Source organism: Pelobates fuscus, chromosome 2 (assembly GCF_036172605.1).
Source record: "Pelobates fuscus isolate aPelFus1 chromosome 2, aPelFus1.pri, whole genome shotgun sequence".
NCBI classification, from domain to species: Eukaryota; Metazoa; Chordata; class Amphibia; order Anura; family Pelobatidae; genus Pelobates; species Pelobates fuscus.
Window position 1 is genome coordinate 364,764,774 of NC_086318.1, and position 23,533 is coordinate 364,788,306.

Here is a 23,533-nt window from a genome sequence, read left to right on the forward strand (position 1 = left end):
ATAGTTTAAGGTTAATGTGGCAAAAGGAAGTGAAACCCAATATTGATTCTAACGTGAACATGTCGTGGATGTGGAATTCAGAAATGAATTTCTTGAATATGTGGAATGCCCTATCGTATGTGTTTCTAGTGTTTACTGAAAGTGCGAGGTGAGAAATGTGACGAGCGTGATCTAACAAAGCTTTTAATCCATTATCATGTCTCGGAAAAGTGGGGCTGGAGTTGCCAGTCTGGAGGCGGTGGGTAGTGTTGTGAAGAAATCCTGAAAACAAAATCGAGACAAGTGATCAGCACCGATGTTTGTGCACCCTGGAACGTGAATACATGTGATGAAGAATTGACAGGTGGCCGCTACCCATGTGAGTCGTCTTAAGAGTCTCATAATTACCAAGGATGCTGACCGGCCTTTGACAATATGGCATGTAGCCATATTATCCGAATAGCACCTAACCGTGTGACCGGACCAATGTGGTCTCCAGGCAATGGCCGCCGCCACGATGGGGTACAGTTCAAATAAAGCTGAGGTCTCTGTGAATTTAGGTAGTGATTTGACCTCGGTTGGCCATGGTCCCCAAAGCCATAGGTCTCCCCAGATGGCTGCAAAACCTGTGTTTGCTGCAGCATCTGTCCATAGTGTAGGTGAAGTGTCAGAGTGGGGTGGTATAAACATGGCTCGCCCGTTCCAAGAGGTGAGAAAAACTCCCCACATACGTAAATCAGAGGTTGCGTGGTCGTCTAATGCAATACTTGAAGTGTCTGAGGTGAATTTTGGAAATAGGGATAGTAGGTGTGAAATAAAAGATCTGCCCTGGGGGATGATTCTCATCGCAAAATTGAGCGATCCCAGCAATGATTGCAGTTCTTTCCTGGTTCTTGCCGTAGGTAGTGTTCAATGCTTGCCAGGATACGCTCAATTTTGTCATGATGGAGGCTAGCCTGCATATGTACAGTGTCTAATTGTATCCCCAAAAATTGCATGTGGGTGTCGGGCCCCAATGTCTTGTGTGGGGAGACTGGGATAGTGAGTGATTCAAACAAAGCTGTAGGACATTTACACACATTAAGTAATAACCAACACAAAGCCTCTGCAAATGTATCAAAAATACGTGGGCTGCTTTTGGAGCCAAAAGTGAGACGGGTGAAGAAATAATATAATCCTTGCCATTTAATGCCGTGAAGGTGCCAAAGTGAAGGGTGCATGGGAAGTAACTTGAAGGCATTTACTACATCCGTTTTACTTAACCATGCCCCTGTGCCTGCTTTAATGATAGCACCTATGGCATGGTCGATAGTGGCGTAATGTAGTGACAATTCTTCAGAAGGTATGAGTGAATTTAGGGACCGTGGAGGAATGTGGTGCAGATAAATCAATGATCAGTCTAGGTTTAAGTGAGTTTTTTCCCGTGACAATCCCAATGGGATTGGTTCTCCAAGAAGTGAAGGGTGGTGAAAGGAAAGGACCCAGCAAGAACCCTTGGTTCACCTCGGTCATGATGAGTTTGTGTACTAGCTGTGGGTCATCTAGTGTGGATAGTAGGTTGTCACATTCCAGTGTGCCTGTAGGTAAATGTATCAGCCCTGTGTGAAATCCCTCAGTCAGTCCTGTTATGAGATAGTCACTGAAATGTCGTGACGGTTGTAGATGTAGCAAAGTGGTGAATAAGCTGAGGTTCACGCACGTGCAATTTGGTTTAGGGAATGCTTTATTTGGACACATTGTCTTAGAATGGGCCCTAAAACAGTGTGAACATACATGCATCAATCTGCAAGAGCTAAAACCACAATTGCTGGCATTAAAGTTATTACACACTTGGGATTTGCCTAAAAAGACAATATCCCTGCCCAGTTTGTCTTTTTTTTTTTTTTTTTTTTTTAAATTCTTTATTTTTGAGTGCATATAGAAGGGTAACATTCACATATACGTGTGCCATGCCCCAACAGCAGGCACCCGCTTTATAACAGTAAACAACATTGCTGTGTGACATGCCATAGAAATACAATGCACATTTTTTGTTTTAAGTGATTCCTGAGAAATACAAAGCATATGCAATAAAGATGCAGAACAAAAATCAAGTGCGAAAGGGTATAAAGCAGTAACTCGAATTGCTATAGTTGCAATGTTAATTCACCAGTAGTTATATAATATAGACAGCTTCCAAAATTTAAACGTTTAAAGCTTTAACATAACATTCAAACTTATGGGCTTGAACTGTGCTTGAGGCGCCACGTGGAGCAGTGTACCGCGGTGCCCTCTCGTGTCGTGTTGCTAAATGGAGCGATCAGACAGCCAAATCAAAGTAATTTCTTTTCTCCGTAACTGCATGGCTCAAAGCCTTGTGACGGCCTAAATATTACACTAGGGCAGGTGGGATAGTCTATTATATAAAGCGTAATGAGCGTAGTTAGATGCAGTTTTTGGAGGACAGGTAGTGTGGAGCGGTTAATTGTAACTGTGGCATTCCTTCTCCTTTTAACTAAGCGCCTTGTATATTTAAAATCTATTCACATAAATTATCTAGGATATTCTGTCGCCTCAGAACCACCGGGGCAACGGTGTGCTGGTCTGTACTAGTTTTTACACATAAGATAGGCTGGTTCTACTGTTAAAGGTATGAGCAAGGAAATGAACAATTAATAAACAATAATACTTTCAGCTAGTTATCTGAGTGTAAAGTGAGTGTAGATAGGTTCCGGGCCCAGCACTAGTCATGTTGGCAATGCCTCGCCCCTGCTGGATTCAGTATAAAAGTATACAATTTAAAACAAGAGAGACCAGAATCAGCTGAGAAATCCTAGTGCTGTCCACCATTGGTAGCAGGTGGCTTTGGCTAGCTTAAATTAGGCTAGGTATCTTGCTGGGTGGGCCAGTGGACTGACACACCTGAAATTCGTGGTTTGCATGTCTAAGGTGTATAGAAGCGTGTCGTGTTAGTTTCTGATTGACTAAAATAAAATTAAAATAAAAATAAGGTAGTGCTGAGGCGAGTCGCCAGGACAGTCAATTTTGATATTAAGTGTAGTGTATTAGCCTATAGGTGGCTTATCATGGGTTAAACTGAAATTCAAACGGGAAGCGCGACTTACTGCGTGTAGGGTAACTCTAATGGGAGGTTCTGAAAGAAGCCTGCTGTGCGCTACGTGGTGAACTACACCATTGTATCTACTTAGGTGCAGGATTGGACGATTGCCCCTTATGGATGTTAATGCCGCAGTAGTGGCTTGGAACAGACAAAAACACAACAAAACTTAACTTTTGCAGCTGATCAGCGCTCAAGCATGGCAGCGCTTTGGGGTACCAGCCTGGTTATTGCTTGAAAAGTAAGAACTGAGGGTACAAGAAGACATGACCCTAACCTTAGCAGTCCCAATAAAAGTCCAACTATGGGGCGATGTCCCAAATTCGCGCGTTCTGGTATTGCAGTTAGAACAACGGTGGGTAGCGTAAGTCTCTGTGGGTGTATTCCGCCGTCAACCCGTGCCTACCTCGGAGGTCCCGTATGCCAACCTGGTGTTGAGATGTTGTTGCAGATGGTCGTTGTCGGGGGCTGGAGTATTCGATCTGCGTTCATAGAGCGCTTCAGAGTTATTGCTGTCGGGGGACAAATGAGAAATGCCCGTGGAGTTGGAGCTCACAGGTCTTCGGGCATGTCACGTTGTTCCATGGAGGCCGATGCCCCCAGTATGGGGTGTAGCTTATAGTCCAGTGGATAGAGGATCGTGTGTCTGTAATTGGGTAACAATCAAACTATGTGTCCGAGAGCATTGAGCTCCGAGGGGTGGTTCACTGCGCTGTGCAGGTGAGTGAGATCACCTGTGCCTCTCCATTCAAGTGGTGATCGAGGCGTAGGCGTCCGGTGTATTATTTCTCGGTACGAATGCGGGAATTCGTGCCGGGTCCCAGTTACGATTTGGGGAGGTAGGCTCTTGGGTTCTCACTTGGTTCTGTGGGATCTGTGGAAGGCCCAGGGTTTGTAGGAGGGTAGCTGCATCCTGAGCGTCATGGATTTGGTGTGTATTGTCTCCTTGTTGAATGAGGAGTGTTTGGGAGGGTCGCCAGCGGTATCTTATGTCATGTCTCTGGAGCACGGTTAGGAAGGGACGGAGTGACCTGCGCCATGCCAATGTTGCCCCGGATAGGTCGGCGTAGAATGTCAGGCTCATGCCTTCAAACTGTATAGGGGTCTTGCCTCGTAGTGCGGCGAGAATCGCCGATTTGTCTTTCCCGTTTTTAAATGTAAGTATGGTATCCTCAGTGGCTGTGGCCGGGGCCCCGGGAGGTTTGGGGACCCTGAAAATGTCCGTGGGAGTGATGGGTTTAGCTTGGCCGGCCGGTTGTATAGCCGTCAGCAGTTTTTTTATCATTTGTGGCAATTCCGTCTCTGGTAGTCCATCTGGGATCCCTCTGACTTTTAGGTTACATCTCCTTCTGTTATCCTCTTGGGCCGCAAAACGCCTTTCGTGTAGTAGGTTCTGGCGTTGTAAGTCTTGTATGGCCGTTTGAAGGGAGGACATGTGCTGCTGGTGGTCTTGGGAGGAGGCCTCCAGTGTTGATATGCGGCCTGTCAGGCCCTGCAGCTCTCCCCTCAGTGCAGTGACGTCCGTGAGGATATTCTTCTGTAGGTCGGCTAACAATGCCTTCAGTACCCCGGTGGTCACCAGTTCTGCATCTTTGTCAGCTGCCCAGTTTGTCTTTTAAGCCTCTAGTAGGTCTTTGGAGGTTAGCTGCTGGTTGGTTTTGTTCTACCTCAGCTGAATTTGGGCCGAAATTAGTGCTATGTGTTGCTGATACGCACACTGCACAAGTTGTGTGTCTGAGGCCTGCAAAGTGCCTGCAGAATAGCTCCGTGTCCAATTTATTCCAATTTATGTTTAAATTGAACTGAGCCAGAGCCGCAGCCACCTTTGCAGAGAAGGAACGGTGGTAATCGTAAAAAGCAGTACCACCGTATTTGTGCCCCAGATCCACCATCTTGTGCATGTATGCATCCAGCTCTGCTCTTTTCCCGGGGTAAACAGAGCAGTATACATCTCTATAAATCCCAAACCCAAGTACGAATTCAGGGATGGTGAATTTTTTTTTCAGCCGGGGGTCTCTAGCCCTTAGTACTACCGAAATATCCCCATATGCAAAGGTCCTGTTCTCTAGGACATCCTGGGAGGCAATGAGCAATGACACCAGATTAACGTCCTTGCCCTCCAGAATGTCCTTTTTAAGGTGAGATGGGACCATATGCGAGGGATCAATAGAATCTATAATTGCCGTAGATTCCAGGGTATTATCGGGCATGGTATTAGAGAGAGGATGACTGGTGACCGTCGTATTGGTAGTGGACTGGCTAGCACCACCAGCCTCCAATTTATCCAGCCTGTCACTTATTGTGCCAATGGATGCCATTAGGGAAGTCATCATGGCATGAAAAGCTGGTAATTGAGTCCCACTAAGGCCTTCCCCTGCCTCGGAGTTGTCGGTGGTAGTGTTCAGTAGTCTGAACAACTCCGCCTTCCTAGCTGTAGCTGGGAAGGGGATGCAGCGTCTTCTGAGTTCTGCTGTGAGACGTGGTATTGTCCATGATCTAAGGGATGCAGGGCTATTCACATCTGTACCAGAACCAGGGGTAACACCTTTCAAATATATATTTGCTAAAGGACCCCTCCGTGCACCATAACAACTTTGTCTAAATGAAGTTATTATGGTGAGAAGAGCTCTTAGGTGCTGCCTTACCTAAAGGGATTAAACTATTAACGAGCCCAATGTCTGCACTTCCACTCCATGTCAGAGGCTTAAACGAAGAACACGAGTTAAAAGCTTCTAAAGTTAAAAAAATTGTGCTGTTAGATCTGGTGGTAAATGAAACCATTTAATTCAGGCTATGTCAATCACAGCCAGGGGAGGTGTGACTATAACTGCAAAAGCAGAAAGTGATTTAACTCCTAATTGGCAAAAAATTTAACAGTGAGACTGCAGAATCATAATCTATACACCAAAACCACTTCATTAAGCTAAAGTTATTTTGATGCTTAGAGTATCCCTTTAAGATAGGTTTTAAATACTTGCAGTAAGAGGTTTTGATGGACAATAAGGAATTCGGGAAAAAATGAAAGTAACAGTTTGTTGCTTAAAACTAGTCTGTAGCATCCTCTATTTCAGCTTGAAAAAAATACACTCCCCCTCCTCCCCACCACCCATTTGAAGTTTGTGGAATTGCTGCAAATCACCAGGATTTGCACTTTTTCTTGTATTGAGTGAACTCTGGTCAGGCTAAAATCTTTATCAATGGCGAGTAGACAAGGAAAAATCTGAGCCCTGCCTCTGAAATAGTTGTTCACTGGGCACACAATCACGTTAATTTTTAATGATACCTACTATTGTCTGTCTTTTAATAAAATGTCTGTCTGTTCTGCTTTTAGATTAGATCAGTGTCTGTGGATCTGAACACTGATCTTTCTCTTCAGATTGATATTCCCGATGCTCTCAGTGAAAGGGACAAGGTGAAGTTTACCGTTCATACAAAGGTAAGGATATAGGTGTAATTACACAATATAGTGATACTTAAACGTGAGGTTTTTCACTTACAATAACACTGTAATTCTATGCAGATATGTTTATTGAAGTCTCCTCTCATCTCACCAAAGTAAGGTATTTAGGGGTGGAAAACAATTGTATGGTTAGTGGGATTGTTTTTTGAATAGCTTTGGGCTATGTAAATTGATATACAAGCTTTATGTCTTGTCCTATTAAAGAGGATTAACCATTAATATACCTCATCACAGTCCTGTATACAACATGACCATCTCAATTTCAGTGTCTGTTCCGCCATCCAGGTTTGGTAGCCTGGAAAGTGTCCACTGCAGGTGCAACATTGGTCATGTCAGGGCACTTGGACCCATGCCCAGAGTGCTTCTGCAAGGTCAGCCTTGGGTGGAGCTGTCCAGGGAGGCCGGCAAGTTGGCATTACCCATGGATGACCACTCTATCTTTCCAGACAGGACTGCGCATTTTGGGTATTTCCAGTGCCTATAGTCATGCCCCCCATAGGCCTATTCACCCCATCATTATTTCATAACTCCCAATTTTGTGAGGCATGCATTAAAATTGCATTTGGTATTTCTCTATCATTATAATAAAAAAACAAAACTCACATGAAGTTCTGAGGAATGTAGTATTTGTGGCCACATTAAATACATTTTTATGCCACTCACATAAAATGTAAAACAGATCTCAGAATAAGATATTTGGATAAATAATATTTGTCTGAGAGTACGAACTATACATAAAAAATAATAATAATAAAAGGCCTCCTGGATTTTTTAGCAGCTTTCCAAGTACTTCCAGTCATAGATACTTTGTCTCGTTCTCTGTCCTTATCTAGATTTCTCTTATTGCCCCCCTATGCAACCCACTCCTTCCAGGGCATGTTACACTTCCACTTTCACATTTCCGTGCAGGAACTTCAGAAATCTTAACAAAAACAGGACACTATTTCTAGCCTTTGACCGCACAGCACACTGTTTGCTCCATGCTCTCTCCAGGGCAGGAAGGAAAAAAGGAGATTTCTTGGTGTTGGGGTAAGGAAGAAGTATAATTCTTCCCCTAAAATCACTGATCCAAGGAAATAGTGTTCTATCTGCAGTGATTTATTCTAATTCTTCCTTTTTTAACAAGTCACCTGTGTTTATAAGCCACACCGAGCCAAGAAACCAGAGTTACTTTAAAGGAACACTATAGTCACCTAAATTACTTTAGCTAAATAAAGCAGTTTTAGTGTATAGATCATTCCCCTGCAATTTCACTGCTCAATTCACTGTCATTTAGGATTTAACCCCTTAACGACGAGTGACGGACGAGGTCCGTCACTCAGGGGAATGCGTTAATGACGAGTGACGGACCTCGTCCGTCACCCGTTAAAATTAACCCCAGATCGCCGCAATCGCGGCGATCGCGGGGTTAATGGTGCTCCGGTCTGCCTCTGCATTAGAGGCAGACCGGGAGCACCGGATCGGGCTGTCAGAGTACATGTGCCCGCTCTGACAGCATGCCAGAGCGGGCACATGTGCTCTTTATACTCACCTCCGCCTCCCTGCACTTCCTGGTTCTGTGTGAAGTGCAGGGAGCCGGATCTTCAGTGATCCTGCCCCCTGGTGGAAAGAAAATATAGTCAAATTAAAATCCCCCCCCCCTTTACCCCCCCTTTACCCATTTTAATAAAAAATTAACCCCTTCCCTGCCAATTGATCACTGACTACAGTGATCAATTGGCAGGGATTACATTTTACTAAGATCTGATTTTTTTTTTAACCCCTGAGGGTTAATTCTTTTTTTTTTTTTAACCCTCAGGGGTTCAATTTATTTAATTAATTAATTTAAATATTTTAAAATTATAAATTTAGCTAGCTGGGGAGGGTGGAAGTTAGTGGGGAATTGGGGGATTTAGTATTACGCTAACTAGGGGTTAACGTTAAAAAAAGTTTAAAAATACGCTTTAAAAAGTTAAAAAATTAAGTTAAAAAAAAAGTTTTAATAACATTTAAGTAAAAAATGTAAAAAAATAAACCCTTTACCCAGTCCAAATAAAAATTAACCCCTTCCCTGCCAGTCGATCACTGCCTACAGTGATCAAAATACAGATCACAGTATTATACTGTTCTAATTTTTTTTTTTAACCCCTGACGATTAACTTTTATTTATTTTTTAACCCTCAGGGGTTAAATTTATTTAATTAACTAATTTAAATATTGTATAATTAAATATTTTGCTAGCTGGGGTGGGTGGGAGTTATGGGAAAATGGGGAATTTACTGTTAGTGCTGCTTACTGCTAGTTAGGGGTTAACGTAAAAAAAAAGCTTAGAAAAATGTTAAATCTGTAAAAAAAAGTTTTACGAAAGTTTAGGAAACTTTAAAAAAATGAATAATCAAAACAAAAGTTTAAAAAATAGTTTTAAAAAGTAAAAAAAGTTTTAAAAAGTAAAAAAATACATTTAATAACGCTCATTACCACTACACCTGGTACAAGCTAGCGGAAAAATGATCCCACGCTAAGGTTCAAAATATGCCTTTTGAAATACCCTGGGATGTCTTCTTTAAGAAATGGTATGGCTTTATGGGGTATTTGGTTTATATAGCCTGGTAAAATACTCTAAAATGGGACATGGGCACAGCGTAAAAATTTAAAGTTTGAAAAAAAATGGAATGGCTGTGTCCCAAATGTGCCCCTCCGATGTCCACATATACCTGGCAAAGGTACATACGGGGGTATTTTTGTACTCAGCAGACATAGCTGAGCAACATATGAAGTATTATACAGTGGTAGTACACATAAGGTTTGCAAAATATACTGTGCAAACTCACTTTGTGTGTCAAAAAGGCAGAAAAAACGCTTATTACCACTACACCTGGTACAAGCTAGCGGAAAAATGATCCCACGCTAAGGTTCAAAATATGCCTTTTGAAATACCCTGGGATGTCTTCTTTAAGAAATGGTATGGCTTTATGGGGTATTTGGATTATATAGCCTGGTAAAATACTCTAAAATGGGACATGGGCACAGCGTAAAAATTCAAAATTTGAAAAAAAATGGAATGGCTCTGTCCCAAATGTGCCCCTCCGATGTCCACATATACCTGGCAAAGGTACATACGGGGGTATTTTTGTACTCAGCAGACATAGCTGAGCAACATATGAAGTATTATACAGTGGTAGTACACATAAGGTTTGCAAAATATACTGTGCAAACTCACTTTGTGTGTCAAAAAGGCAGAAAAAACGCTTATTACCACTACACCTGGTACAAGCTAGCGGAAAAATGATCCCACGCTAAGGTTCAAAATATGCCTTTTGAAATACCCTGGGGTGTCTACTTTAAGAAATGGTAGGCCTTTGTGGGGTAGTTTGAATTTAAAACCTGCGAAGATGCTTGGAAATTGCACTTAGGCCCGGCGTCAAAATTCAAAGTTCGGTCAAAACTGATATGGCTTGGTCTCCTATATGGCACTGTAGCTTCACGAAATAGTGCCATAGACATACAATGGGGGTGTCCTTTTACTCAGAAGACTTAGCTGAGCATAATTTGGGGGGTTTGAACTTAGTGGCACACATGAAATATACAAAATGCCCAGCAAAAATGCAATCCGTATGTAAAAAATGCACAAAATTATTTTTTACCACATACTTTGGCATGTAATGGTAAAAAAATGGGGGCATGTTAAGGCACAATATGCACCTTATGAGATACCCTGGAGTGTCTTCTTTTACAAATGGTAGGCCTTTGTGGGGTGTTTTGAACAGTAAAACTGTTATAATACCCCAAATGGAAGCATAGGCTCAATAAATCCGTCTCTCAAAATTCTACTGTGAATACTGAAAAGGACAGGTCTCCTGTATGGCACTGTAGCTTCACGAAATAGTGCCATAGACATACAATGGGGGTGTCCTTTTACTCAGAAGACTTAGCTGAGCATAATTTGGGGGGTTTGAACTTAGTGGCACACATGAAATATACAAAATGCCCAGCAAAAATGCAATCCGTATGTAAAATATGCACAAAATTATTTTTTACCACATACTTTGGCATGTAATGGTAAAAAAATGGGGGCATGTTAAGGCACAATATGCACCTTATGAGATACCCTGGAGTGTCTTCTTTTACAAATGGTAGGCCTTTGTGGGGTGTTTTGAACAGTAAAACTGTTATAATACCCCAAATGGAAGCATAGGCTCAATAAATCCGTCTCTCAAAATTCTACTGTGAATACTGAAAAGGACAGGTCTCCTGTATGGCACTGTAGCTTCACGAAATAGTGCCATAGACATACAATGGGGGTGTCCTTTTACTCAGAAGACTTAGCTGAGCATAATTTGGGGGGTTTGAACTTAGTGGCACACATGAAATATACAAAATGCCCAGCAAAAATGCAATCCGTATGTAAAATATGCACAAAATTATTTTTTACCACATACTTTGGCATGTAATGGTAAAAAAATGGGGGCATGTTAAGGCACAATATGCACCTTACGAGATACCCTGGAGTGTCTACTTTTACAAATGGTAGGCCTTTGTGGGGTTTTTTTGAACAGTCAAACTACTATAATACCCCAAATGGAAGCATAGGCTCATTAAATCCGTCTCTCAAAATTCTACTGTGAATACTAAAAAGGACAGGTCTCCTATATGGCACTGTAGCTTCACGAAATAGTGCCAAAGACATACAATGGGGGTACCGTTGTACTCAGCAGAAGTAACTGAACACATAATAAAACTTTGTACAGGAATAGCACACACCAAATTTACAAAATACACATGAGAAGTTCTTTGTTATAAGTTTGTGTGCGAAAACCCCCAAAAAACACAATTTTACTCCAATATTTAGCAGAGGTTGGCGGTAAAATGGCTACGTAGAAAGTGTCAAAACAACCTTAGGTAAATAGCCTGTGGTGTCTACTTTATATAAATATATACTTTTGTGTGGCAATTTTGTTTTCTTTTATGGCTATTAGGCTTACAAGACAAACATACCAAATTCTAAAATCGCTCCACATAAAAAGTTTATTTTACTCCTTGTGCTTTGTGACCTGTAACTACCAAAAAAAACTGAAAATCCCAGACACATTATATATTCTGTAATTCAGAACAACTAAATGAATTTATTTTTAATTACTTTCCTTAACCTGCACTAATTATGTACACATTATTATTGCAAAAACTGTAAAAAAAAACACACAAAAATTCATTTTTTTGCATATTTCTGTATTTTTTTTATAATAAATAAGCATTTATATATACATGTGTTACATCAAATTAAAGCCCTTTCTGTCCTTTAAAAAACGGTATATAATATGTGTCGGTGCAATAAATTAGTAAAATGCAAATTGCAGTTGAACGCAAATAGCAAAAAATGCCGTTGTCATTAAGTGAAAGACAAGCTTCTGAAGCTCTGTCCTTAAGGGGTTAAATCACTTTGTTTCTGTTTATGCAGCCCTAGCCACACCTCCCCTGGCTATGATTGACAGAGCCTGCATGAAAAAAAAACTGGTTTCACTTTCAAACAGATGTAATTTACCTTAAATAATTGTATCTCAATCTCTAAATTGAACTTTAATCACATACAGGAGGCTCTTGCAGGGTCAAGCAAGCTATTAACATAGTAGGGGATAAGAAAATCTCAATTAAACAGAACTTGCTATAAAAGCCTAAATAGGACGTGTTTATGGAAGGCTGTACAAGTCACATGCAGGGAGGTGTGACTAGGGTTCATAAACAAAGGGATTTAACTCCTAAATAGCAGAGGATTGAGCAGTGAGGCTGCAGGGGCATGTTCTATACACCAAAACTGCTTCATTAAGCTAAAGTTGTTCAGGTGACTATAGTGTCCCTTTAACACCAGCAGAGCCAGTGCTAAATTCATAGGCATTGTGCTATCAGTAACTCTACTTAAAGATATAGTTATTATATCTTACAATTTTTTCAGATAACAGATTTGTTTTGATAATTAAAAGGCATTGCAAGGGGGACAGACTTTGATTAATGGGTTTATAGAATAGGTATTTTTGTTTTATAATTGTAGACCTTAATAGTTTTAAAGCTGTTAAAGTGTAATTTGATCTTCTTTTGTTTTAGACCACATTGTCCACATTTCAAAACCCAGAATTCTCTGTGACACGTCAGCATGAAGATTTCATCTGGTTACATGACACACTTATCGAAACAGAGGAATATGCTGGGATCATTGTAAGTATTACACCCCCAGTCCGTTGTGGGTCACACACCTGTGGCCTTCTAAAAGGCTCAGTGGGAATTATGGTACTAAAAGTATCCATCTGCTTCTCAGAATACAAACTAATGTAACCAAGAGGAACATAAATAGGCCATGTTCTGGGATGGACACTTTATAATTTTTTTTCACCAAAGCAGAATATAATTAGCCAGAATACCATTAATGGTTTCCTGGAGCAGGAAGAGAGGACAATGTGTAGATCAAGCTATAATTGCCTAGCATGTTGATGGCACACATACCGTATAAGTCGAGTTTTTCAGCACATTTTTTGTGCTGAAAAACCCCAACTCGACTTATACTCGAGTCAATGTCTGTATTATGGCAACTTACATTGCCATAATACAGACAATGGGGCTGTGTAGGAGGGGGGCTGGCAGGAAGCGTTTACTTACCTCTCCTGCAGCTCCTGTCAGCTCCCTTCTCCTCCGCGCCGGTCCTTTCAGCACCTCTGTCAGCTCCCAGTGTAAGTCCCGCGAGAGCCGCGGGGTCATAGTGCGGCCGCGAGACTTACAGTGGGAGCTGACAGAGGAGATGAGCGGACCGGCGCGGAGGAGGAGGGAGCTGCTTCCTACCAGCCCCCTCCACTGAATTGCCAATGCCACTGGACCACCAGGGAGTGAGAGCCCCCCTCCCTGCCATGTATCAAGCAGGGAGGGGGGACGAAAAAAAATAAAATAATATTACTTAAAAAATAATAATAATAAAAAATTAACATAATTAAAAAAATAATAATAAAAATGCTCACCCCCCACCAAGGCTCTGCAACACACACACTGCACTCGTATACGCGCACACTGCACTCGTATACGCGCACACTGCACTCGTATACGCGCACACTGCACTCGTATACGCGCACACTGCACTCGTATACGCGCACACTGCACTCGTATACGCGCACACTGCACTCGTATACGCACACACTGCACTCGTATACGCACACACTGCACTCGTATACGCACACTATGCATTTATTATATACATACACTGTAAATAAATATTCAATTAATATAATTTTTTTAGGATCTAATTTTATTTAGAAATTTACCAGTAGCTGCTGCATTTCCCACCCTAGTCTTATACTCGAGTCAATACGTTTTCCCATTTTTTGGGGGTAAAGTTAGGGGCCTCGGCTTATACTCGAGTATATACGGTAATTCAATGTTACATAAAGTTATAGTCCCTCTTCTGTATCTTGGTTTAATTGTTTCCATGATAGAATCTGTTTCTCATAAAGTTGTTTTTTTTTTTTTATTTATTTTTTTATTTATTTTTGTTGTGCATAAGTTTAGTACAGTTGCGCGTGTGGTACCCCAAAGGCAATCCTCCAGCGCATTATAAGCTTTTGAACATTGAGGTACATGTTTAGTCTAGCACATTTTTATAAGGTTAAAGTATGTAATAAACATTAACGGTTTTCATTGCTTGGACATACACATAACATAGCGTGACTTCGCTTCACTTCTGAACATAGCATTCGTTATAGCAGGTTATATGCCAGTGAGTTAGTGTTAAAATAAAAATTAAATATTAAGGCGAAACAGTAGATCGGTCTAGTCGTTAGAGTAACGTTAGAAGGTTAGAGTAATCAAGTACTGTCCTGCGTCTAGCGCAGCTTAAAAGAAATAATAAAGACTGCCCCGTTTAATGCCTACTCGCTGCATATATTAAGTAATGTAAATGCTTCTTAAGGCTGTAGGTAAATGTGGTCTCAATTATGATCTAGTAATACATTTACAGGGTCAATTAGGGATCAAGAGATGATCATGAGACATAGGTTAGCCCTTACGGCATCAGGTGCTAGCCAGTATGCAAAACATGGCAAGTAATATCATGGCAAAAAATAACAGTAATGGTAGGTATGTTACAAGAATTCCGCCTAGTCTATGCTATATTATTAGGTTTATACAGTGCTTAAACTAGGCTGAGGACAACACAGATTATGCTTACATGAGAGGGGGAGAGAAAATAGACATGAGGGTGAAACAAGCTGGGTGCCAGGCAGGCAGGTATGTTATCATTATGTTAATAGGTGACAGGCTATCTAAGAGCATGGCGGATGCGTGCTGTAAGGCGCTATGCTAGTGTAAAATTACTATCATGGAGGTGCTGAAACATTTGACACGGATAAACCGTGTATATTACGTTAAAGTTCAATGTCGTCGGAAAGTCTCTGTTCAAGAGGTTTCAGTGTAGTATGGACAACGTCTATAGTAGTAGAGGCTTTAAGCTTGTACCCCTATATGTCCCGGTTCGTGAGTTCCCTGTCAGCCGATACCTTGCGCATTGAAGGGTGTTGGGGATGGTTGAGAGTCCTGGTGAGGCACCGCAAGGTGCAGCTTGTGGGCTCCAGCTGCTGTCTCGTCCGTCGCTGTGGAAGCCTGCTCTGACGTTGCAGGCAAGTGGAGTCACCTTCTGGTGCTCTGGGGCCTTCCATGGTGTCATGTGGGATCGAGGCTGGCTTATTACTGGTTGCTGTTCGGGTCTCCGTTTCATGCAGGATCTGGGTTGATCTTGTGGGCCCGTTCGGGCAGTGATCGTAACGTGGTTTTGATACCGGAGAAACTGACGGAAGCGAAGCACAGAGAGATGGACACAGGTTTCTTCAGGAAGGAAGAGATTCTTTATTGGATCACCGATCGGGACTCAGAGGGACTAGCGTCACCAAAATACAACAAGTTCTGAGCCCCGGACAATAGTGCAGGCTCCTTATATAGGCACATAACTCCTCCCATATTAAGCTCCACCCGCACATTCTCTTGACCAATCAATACAAATAAGAATTAACTTCCTGCTTGACCGCATGGCCTGTCCAGCACAATGGAGGAGGGGAATACTACATCCTGTATTCTTGCACATGCTCCGTACACTACTGATCGTATCTTGCCTCGTGCAACCAACTGATCGATACGTCAGCATATGCACGTACACATGCCACGTGGTAATCTCGGCCTACTAAATTTATTTTTACCGAGATTCCACCACATTCCCCCCTTTGATGCCTCTTGATATTTCACAATTACTTGAGGCATCACTTAACCTTAGTTTGCATACACCGCAAGTTTCCCTGAACCAGACCAGACTTATCTTATGATGTGAATCTTCAACACTCATCTTCCTGCATTGGTTCTCCCTGATCTAGAGCCTCATATTTATAAATTGCCATTATCTGTGCAGCAGCCTTCCTCTCTGCTATATTTTCTATCAGGCTTTGCACAGACCTAACTACTAAGGGTATAAGACACGGCAGGAGTAGACACAACATTAAAATCAGTAGGACTCCACCTACCACTGCCTTAAGCCCTCCAAACCACTCATACCAGCTACCAAACCAACTACTTGGATTATACCCTTTCCATACCTGAGTAGGCACATGCGCTAGTTTAACCATATGGCTAGTAAGCTCAGCTATTGCTTGCCCTTCGTCATCTATTTGAAGACAGCAATTGCTCAGGTTAAACTTCCCACATACACCTCCCTCTACTGCCAAAAGGTAGTCCAAGGCTAATCTATTTTGGTAGACTGCTGTCCTCATCCTGGTATTATGCTTCGCTAGAAGATTGAGCGCTTGTGATGTCTCGTTAGTAATAATCTCAACCACCGCCTGTAGTCGTATAATACGGTTGAGCATATAAATAGGGGTTCTATAACCAAAGGTACCATCTTCTGCCCACGTGGCTGGCCCATAATAATCTATAATACGCTGGGGAGGCCATTCATTATCTTCCCAGGCGCCTATCTCTATGGGTCCCCTTTTCTTCCTATGATTCACATCATACACTTTAACACCTAAAGTCTCACCTGTTTCAATCGGTAACAAGAAGAAGGATGGTTTGAGCATACCCAACACACATGCCCCTTCCCAGTCCTGTGGCAACTCCGAATAGGCTTTCTTACCACAGATCCAGTACAAATTTGCTGGGGCTCTCCAGGTAGATGTGATGGATAAATCAAACCACACATCCTTTAAATTGGCGTATCTAGCAAACGGGTTAGATGGTTCTGAGACATTTGAAGCCGACCACCAAGTTGTATTCTTTGTATCATCATCATAAGCTTTTTGCCCTAGACAAGTTAATTCTCCTACAGAAGTATTATACATTATTCCTTTCCTTGCTATGCAAACATAACCTATGATGGAGGTCTTTAATCTCCACTCAGATTTACCTCTAACACTCATATGATAATCGGCTTGTGTAGATATTAGTTGGTCAACTGCCTCAGAACCGGACATTACCTCCTTTGCTTCCCAAGGCCATTGGTCTCCCATGTTAGTACCTCCACACACATAGCAGTTGGTAACCTTAAGACTACCGGCAATACTTTCAGCTAAATCAATGAACAGGTTTTTAGCATTATGGGGGATGTTATTATCTATGCTCATCTCTTCATAAAAGGAATGGTATACTTGATGAGTTTGGGAGGATACCGTATCAGTCTCTATCCCTATAAACAATACTGTCCCAGGATCTAAACCCGTCCCGTATATTTGAAACCCAAATAAATTGCCATATTTGTCTAAGAACTTATCGGGGTTATTTATAAGTATATGGACTGGGTTGCATTCCATAGACTTACAATATGGGCTGGTAGGCAACTTAGTCACTATCATGTCTTTGTCTACTGTCTGTCCCCAAGTTGCCCACCCCACACAAGACCAATATGGGCAAAAGTTATAGTCTCTATTTGGGCATCTAGGACTCACATATTTATTTTTACTACTGGGACAAATATATTTATCATTAGACCCATAAGTCCTCTCCCATCTAAGATCCCCACATACATTCCACGGCTTTCTACCACTCGATATCGCCTTACACGCATCAAATAGCAGAACACCCGAAGAATGTACGGATTCTAACACCGTCTTATTAATTAGGGTCCCCTGAGGATCTCCATTCCTGAGAGTCAACCAAATTGTACGGGGTTGATACTCTGGACTGAAGCACTTAGGTTCTCCTATTCCTAAATGGCACACACTATAGTCTATATTTAGGTATCTACATCTCGATACATCTCCTTTACACTCGTATTGTGAATGCCAAATTAGGGTTTGGGAAATATGGTTACCTGTTCTTGTAGTCTTAATGCATACCTCACAGCTAGGAGTGTCGGTACCTCTACCTTCCTGAATATAAAAATACACATAAATAAACATTATCATCAACACATCTTTCGCCGTCATCCTCAGTCTTCGTCCGTGCGAAGGCACCTCAGCTTCCAGGATGTAAGGGCTGCAGGGAATGGAGTTCTGCTCGTCTTCACAGGAGTCCCTTCGAGACTTTCCCTGGCTTATATACTATACGTCGGTGGGCGGACAGGCTTTATTATGGCCTTCTCACTCACGCACCAAATCCCAAAAATAATAAAATTTTGTAATCCACAATAGTTCCTCGTTACTCCGACTGAGTCGTGCGTTTTAACCGGATCTTGCAGGGATTCTCTGGATCTGCTGTAACTTGCCAAGAATCGACTGCTGCTGGTTTAACCCTGGAGTGATGTATCCACGGAGTCACTTCGGCTACTTTTATTGCATATGAACTTATCCAGATAAGATTGGATGTTCTTCTTAGCCTTCTGCGGGATGTGGTATTGTCTTAGGCTTACTGGATAAACCCCAAGTTTTAGTTCAATTTTAATAGGTGGAATATTGCGGGCCAGTCCTGGTGGGTTGTTCTCTGCCCAAACTCCTGGTATGTTGAATAATGACTCATCACTCCTAGGGTTTTGGCTAGTCAACGCTGTATAGTCGCCTTTCTTCTTCCTTTGGTATGGATAATGTCATAATACCTGAAGGTCCATTAAACTTTAAGGATGTTGTTCCATTTGGTAGGAACGTAATCTGCGCTTGTAATTTAGATAGCATATCACGTCCCAGCAATTGGACTGGACATTCAGGCATATAAAGGAATTGATGTTTTACTACGTGGCCTCCCAATGTACAGAGTCGACTTTTAAGAACCGGTTTTTCAGCACTCCTTCCAGTTGCTCCTATTACAGTAATAGTCCTTCCAGATGGAGGAGCAACTAGATTAGTCACCACTGAATGTTCAGCACCAGTGTCGATCATGAACGCACTCCTTTTTCCCCCTATTGATACATCGACCATAGGCTCCGCTCGACCAAGGGGGATGGAGCCCGGTCGGTATCAATAGTCCTCCATGACCGTGTCAGCCAATCCTACAAAGTCCCTGCCTTCTCTATCGCGGGACCTTTGCGCTGCTGGGAAATACCTATCTTCCCTAACACTTCCTCTGTTCCCATTGCTCCCTCTATTACCATTACTCCCTCCGGGGCCTCCTCTACCTCTCGCTCTGCCTCTAAAGTTTCCATAACCTGTCCTAGGTCTGTCTCTCTCACACTGTTCTCTTCGAGGACACTCATTTCTCCAATGCCCTTCTTCCCTACAGTATGCGCACTGATTTCTACTTAGAGGTTCCTCATTCCACTTACTATCGCCTCTATCTGGGCCCCGTCTATCTACGCCTGCGATCGCTACCGCTAGCATGTCTGCCTTTCTACGCATCTTGCGCTCTTCCTCTTTCTTACTTTCTGTTTCCCTGTTCATATACACCTTATTCGCTACCTCCATTAGTTGGGTGATAGACATACCTGCAAACCCTTCTAACTTCTGTAGCTTGCGCTTAATATCTCCGTAAGCTTGGCTGACAAAGGCGGAGTTCACCATTCGGGAATTATCTGCGTCTTCCGGATTAAAGGGGGTATACAAGCGGTATGCCTCCAATAATCGGTCATAAAAGACACTGGGCGCTTCATCACTTTTCTGAATCACCTCAACTGTCTTCGACATATTAATGGCTTTCTTTCCTCCGGCTTTCATGCCAGCAATTATAGCGTCTCTATAGGCTCTGAGTTGAACCATATCAGCACCATTTACATTCCAATCGGGATCGGTGTTGGGATAATGTGTTGCGGCCCATGCTGATGGATTGGCTTGATTCAAAGTACGGGCTTTATCCTCTAGTGCTTTAATGGCCGCTTGATTAATTCTTGTCCTTTCCTCATTGTTGAACAAAGTCATTAATAACTGCTGGCAATCAGCCCATGTCGGGTTATGTGTCTGTACTATTGAGGTGAACAGATCAGTCATAGCTTGTGGTTTCTCAGTATACGAGGAATTGTGGGTCTTCCAATTTAAGAGATCGGTTGTCGTGAACGGGACATATACGAAGACTGGGTCAGCATGTGCCATTTGGCCTGCGGCATCGATATAGGCTGGCCCGGGATTCAGACGAAGAGGCATCTGATAATGTTTTAATTGTTGGGCACCGGTCAGTTGTCGAGTTTGTATGGGGCTACGTGGAGGGGCGTCAGTTATGGGTTCCAGTCGGGGAGAAATAGGATATGAGGATGTGGGAGCTTGGTTTTGGGAAAAGGTAGTAAATAAAACACTTCGAGCCGAGCTAGAAGAAGCTTGACCGGAAGTCTGAAGTGGCGCCAAATCAGGATATTCGGATCTAATGGGGGTTGGCTCTGATTCCGGAAGGGGAGATTTAGTACGAGAGGGGGTGGATTCTGTACTGGAGGAGGAAGCGGAAGTGGATGAGGGCAATGAGGGAAGGGTTGCAGGACTTCCTGCATTTGCGTCACTTCCTCTTAACGGAAAGTAAGGGGGCGGCAAAGGGATCTCGGACTCAGGGGGCGTGTCCAAAATGGGCCTAACACCAGTCCTAGTGGACAAACAAGTCCTAGCCACCATGAGGCGACATTGCTCCTCGTGGCATGTCTGAATCCATTTTGGCGAGTCATTTACGGCCTGTCTCCAACAATCAATATAAGGAAACTGGCCGTAAAGTTCAGGCCTACCCGATACAGCCACGTGTAAGCGCTGTACCAGAGTTGGATCCAAACTGCCACGTGGCGGCCATGCCGCAACCAAAGTAGGCCACTCCCTAGTACACAAAGTGACCAAACGTACAGGAGACATTTTAACCCCAAAATCACAAGTTTTGAATCCCTTTTTAAAATTCTTCACCATACAACCTAAGGGATCCGGAATCGTTGACTGCGACGCACCCATACTTATCAATGGAACGTCGTTGACAACGAATACTATGCACGCGTACTATTCAACAATCACACCCGTTTCCTCTGGCAACAGCACCACGTGGTACAGTTACCAAGTGAAACGTATACAATAACACAATAAACACTCAGGGAATTCCCGTACACACACAGCTGTTACACCAGTCACTAGATAATCAATATTATGCCCTTTGGCGAAACTATACAGTCACCCACGCTATAATTCTCTATATACGAATTACCCGTCTATAACACACCCCAGTAACATAGTCTTTTACAAATAGCGGTTACAGTACGGTTAGCATAGGTCAAAGCACAAGTTAAGGTCACAATACAATTATTAGTGGTTATGGTGTTAAACATGCAATGGACGACAATGATTAGTACTTATATACAGTGTCAGTAAATATACAGGGTTATGGTACCGTGCACTATAATACAGCAACACACTATTAACACTCTCGCTAGACGGCTGAGCTCGCGCTATCTAACAAGATATACACTTTACTAAACAATCTTTATCACATTTACAATTCCCAACTAAACTATTGGCCAGTACCTTGAATGGACTACCAAAAACAATCTACATACGTTTTGGTTAGCCACACTGCCCAAGCACCACATATAGTGAGCTAGAGGACCGAATTTACACAGACGCCTCTTAGTCGATTACTATCAAAAATCTAGTGGGTTCCAAATTTACACGCCTTCCCACTTAGCCAAGATAGGTTGAGAGCTAGCGAACCGAATTTACACAGACGCCGCTTAGTCTCCCGGTCCCTCCGACCTAGCGAACAAAATATACACCCTAGAACGCTAGTCTAGACAAGACACCGGTGTCCGGCTAGGGCTATTTACACCAGAGCCCCGCCTGACTAACAAAATCAAACGGTCTGACTAAAGAGCGTTCGATCGAGCGGTGCGCCTTCGCTCCTTCCCTCCGACAGAGGGGGCAGATTCCATACACAAATAACCCCTTATGGGCCTACCGCACAATCGGTATACCCCTAGTGGGTCTGCCGTCTAAAACAGCAGTTGTCTTACCTCCTCGTTCCTGAACCTGAGTTCACACTCATCGACGGGGACACCCCAGCACTTCTTACGTAGAGGCCGATGATCTCCTGGACAACAGACCAGTGGCGCCGAGACGAAGGGAGGTCCACGCAGAAGTTCAGGGGTGCAGCCGTAGAGAACGTGGGCAAAGATAGACCGTCTCACGCCTCTGCCTCTCAGCTACCGTTGAACGATGAGTTTCCCGGCCAATGCACCAAATGATACCGGAGAAACTGACGGAAGCGAAGCACAGAGAGATGGACACAGGTTTCTTCAGGAAGGAAGAGATTCTTTATTGGATCACCGATCGGGACTCAGAGGGACTAATGTCACCAAAATACAGCAAGTTCTGAGCCCCGGACAATAGTGCAGGCTCCTTATATAGGCACATAACTCCTCCCATATTAAGCTCCACCCGCACATTCTCTTGACCAATCAATACAAATAAGAATTAACTTCCTGCTTGACCGCATGGCCTGTCCAGCACAATGGAGGAGGGGAATACTACATCCTGTATTCTTGCACATGCTCCGTACACTACTGATCGTATCTTGCCTCGTGCAACCAACTGATCGATACGTCAGCATATGCACGTACACATGCCACGTGGTAATCTCGGCCTACTAAATTTATTTTTACCGAGATTCCACCACAGTTTGATCTTGCCTGTTTGTGTTTCAGCAGATGGGATCTCCGTCTTCGGCGCCATCTTTTAGCTCCCATCAGGCGTGGGCCAGTGCAGTCGTGTCTAGTATGTGCGGATTCCTCGTTGGGTTTGTGCACTGGTGCTTTAGTATATCGCTCCTCGTTTGTTATCTGTGCCCAAAAGGCGTAGAGTATGGCTTTGATTTGTGCCATGATGCTGTGGCTGTCTGTGTAGCAGTTTTGAGCGCACGTGGCGTCCGCCATTGTATGAGCCCGTGTAGCTTGGGGCTGCCCTGTATGCTCTGCCGTTAGCTCGTGTTGTAGCCCTGCTGCCTGGACGGGTTGGACCGGGATCACCCCCGCCGGTCCTAAGGGGGGGGAGTGGGTAATCAGTGTTGCAGTACCTCCGGCGTAGGGGCGAGGAGAGCGGCCGTCCCCCCTCTGCTCCGTCCACCGCAGGCCGCTGCCTGTCACCTTGGGTTCTCGCTTGCGGGAAACACTTGAGTCCAGTATCGGGTGATTCACCAGGGCGCCCCCAGCATGGGTAACACACCCCGGCATCAATTCAGGCCTGGTATCAGTCAGTATTTCCCTGTAAACAGTCTGTGTGGTGGGAGCTCATCCACCATGCGACTGCTCCGCTTGCAGGTCAGGCCCCGCCCCCCCCCCCCCCTCATAAATTTTTATATTCCAAAATACTTGCATGTTTGCAATTATAACAGAAGCAGTAAAGCTTTCTAGTCAATGCCATACTTCTAACATTGTGTAACATGCTATACCAGTGCTTCTCAACTAGATTATTAAACACATTTTAAAGACTACGTTTAACCTGCTACAACCCATAAGTTGTTTTGTTTGGTGCTGCACTGTGAGGTGGCTAAAGGCAAGCCTGCTGCAAATCATGGTGCTAAATGGTCTTCTGCACACCACACAAATGATATCTTAAAGAGAAACCATCCAGCCCTTTCTTGTTTTAGCATGAATGTGCCTCTCTCTCTCTCTCAGAGCAAGGTCCTACAGAAAG

The 23,533-nt window shown here is 43.3% G+C and overlaps 1 protein-coding gene across 1 annotated transcript in view; it reads left to right on the forward strand.

The window, feature by feature from the left end:
- SNX5 (sorting nexin 5) overlaps window positions 1-23,533 on the forward strand; it is a 95,848-nt gene that overhangs the window by 35,007 nt on the left and 37,308 nt on the right. The window contains exons 2-3 of the mRNA XM_063441386.1: window positions 6,408-6,512; window positions 12,612-12,722. Coding sequence (XP_063297456.1) covers window positions 6,408-6,512; window positions 12,612-12,722 — 216 coding nt within the window. The remainder of the gene's footprint in view (window positions 1-6,407; window positions 6,513-12,611; window positions 12,723-23,533) is intronic.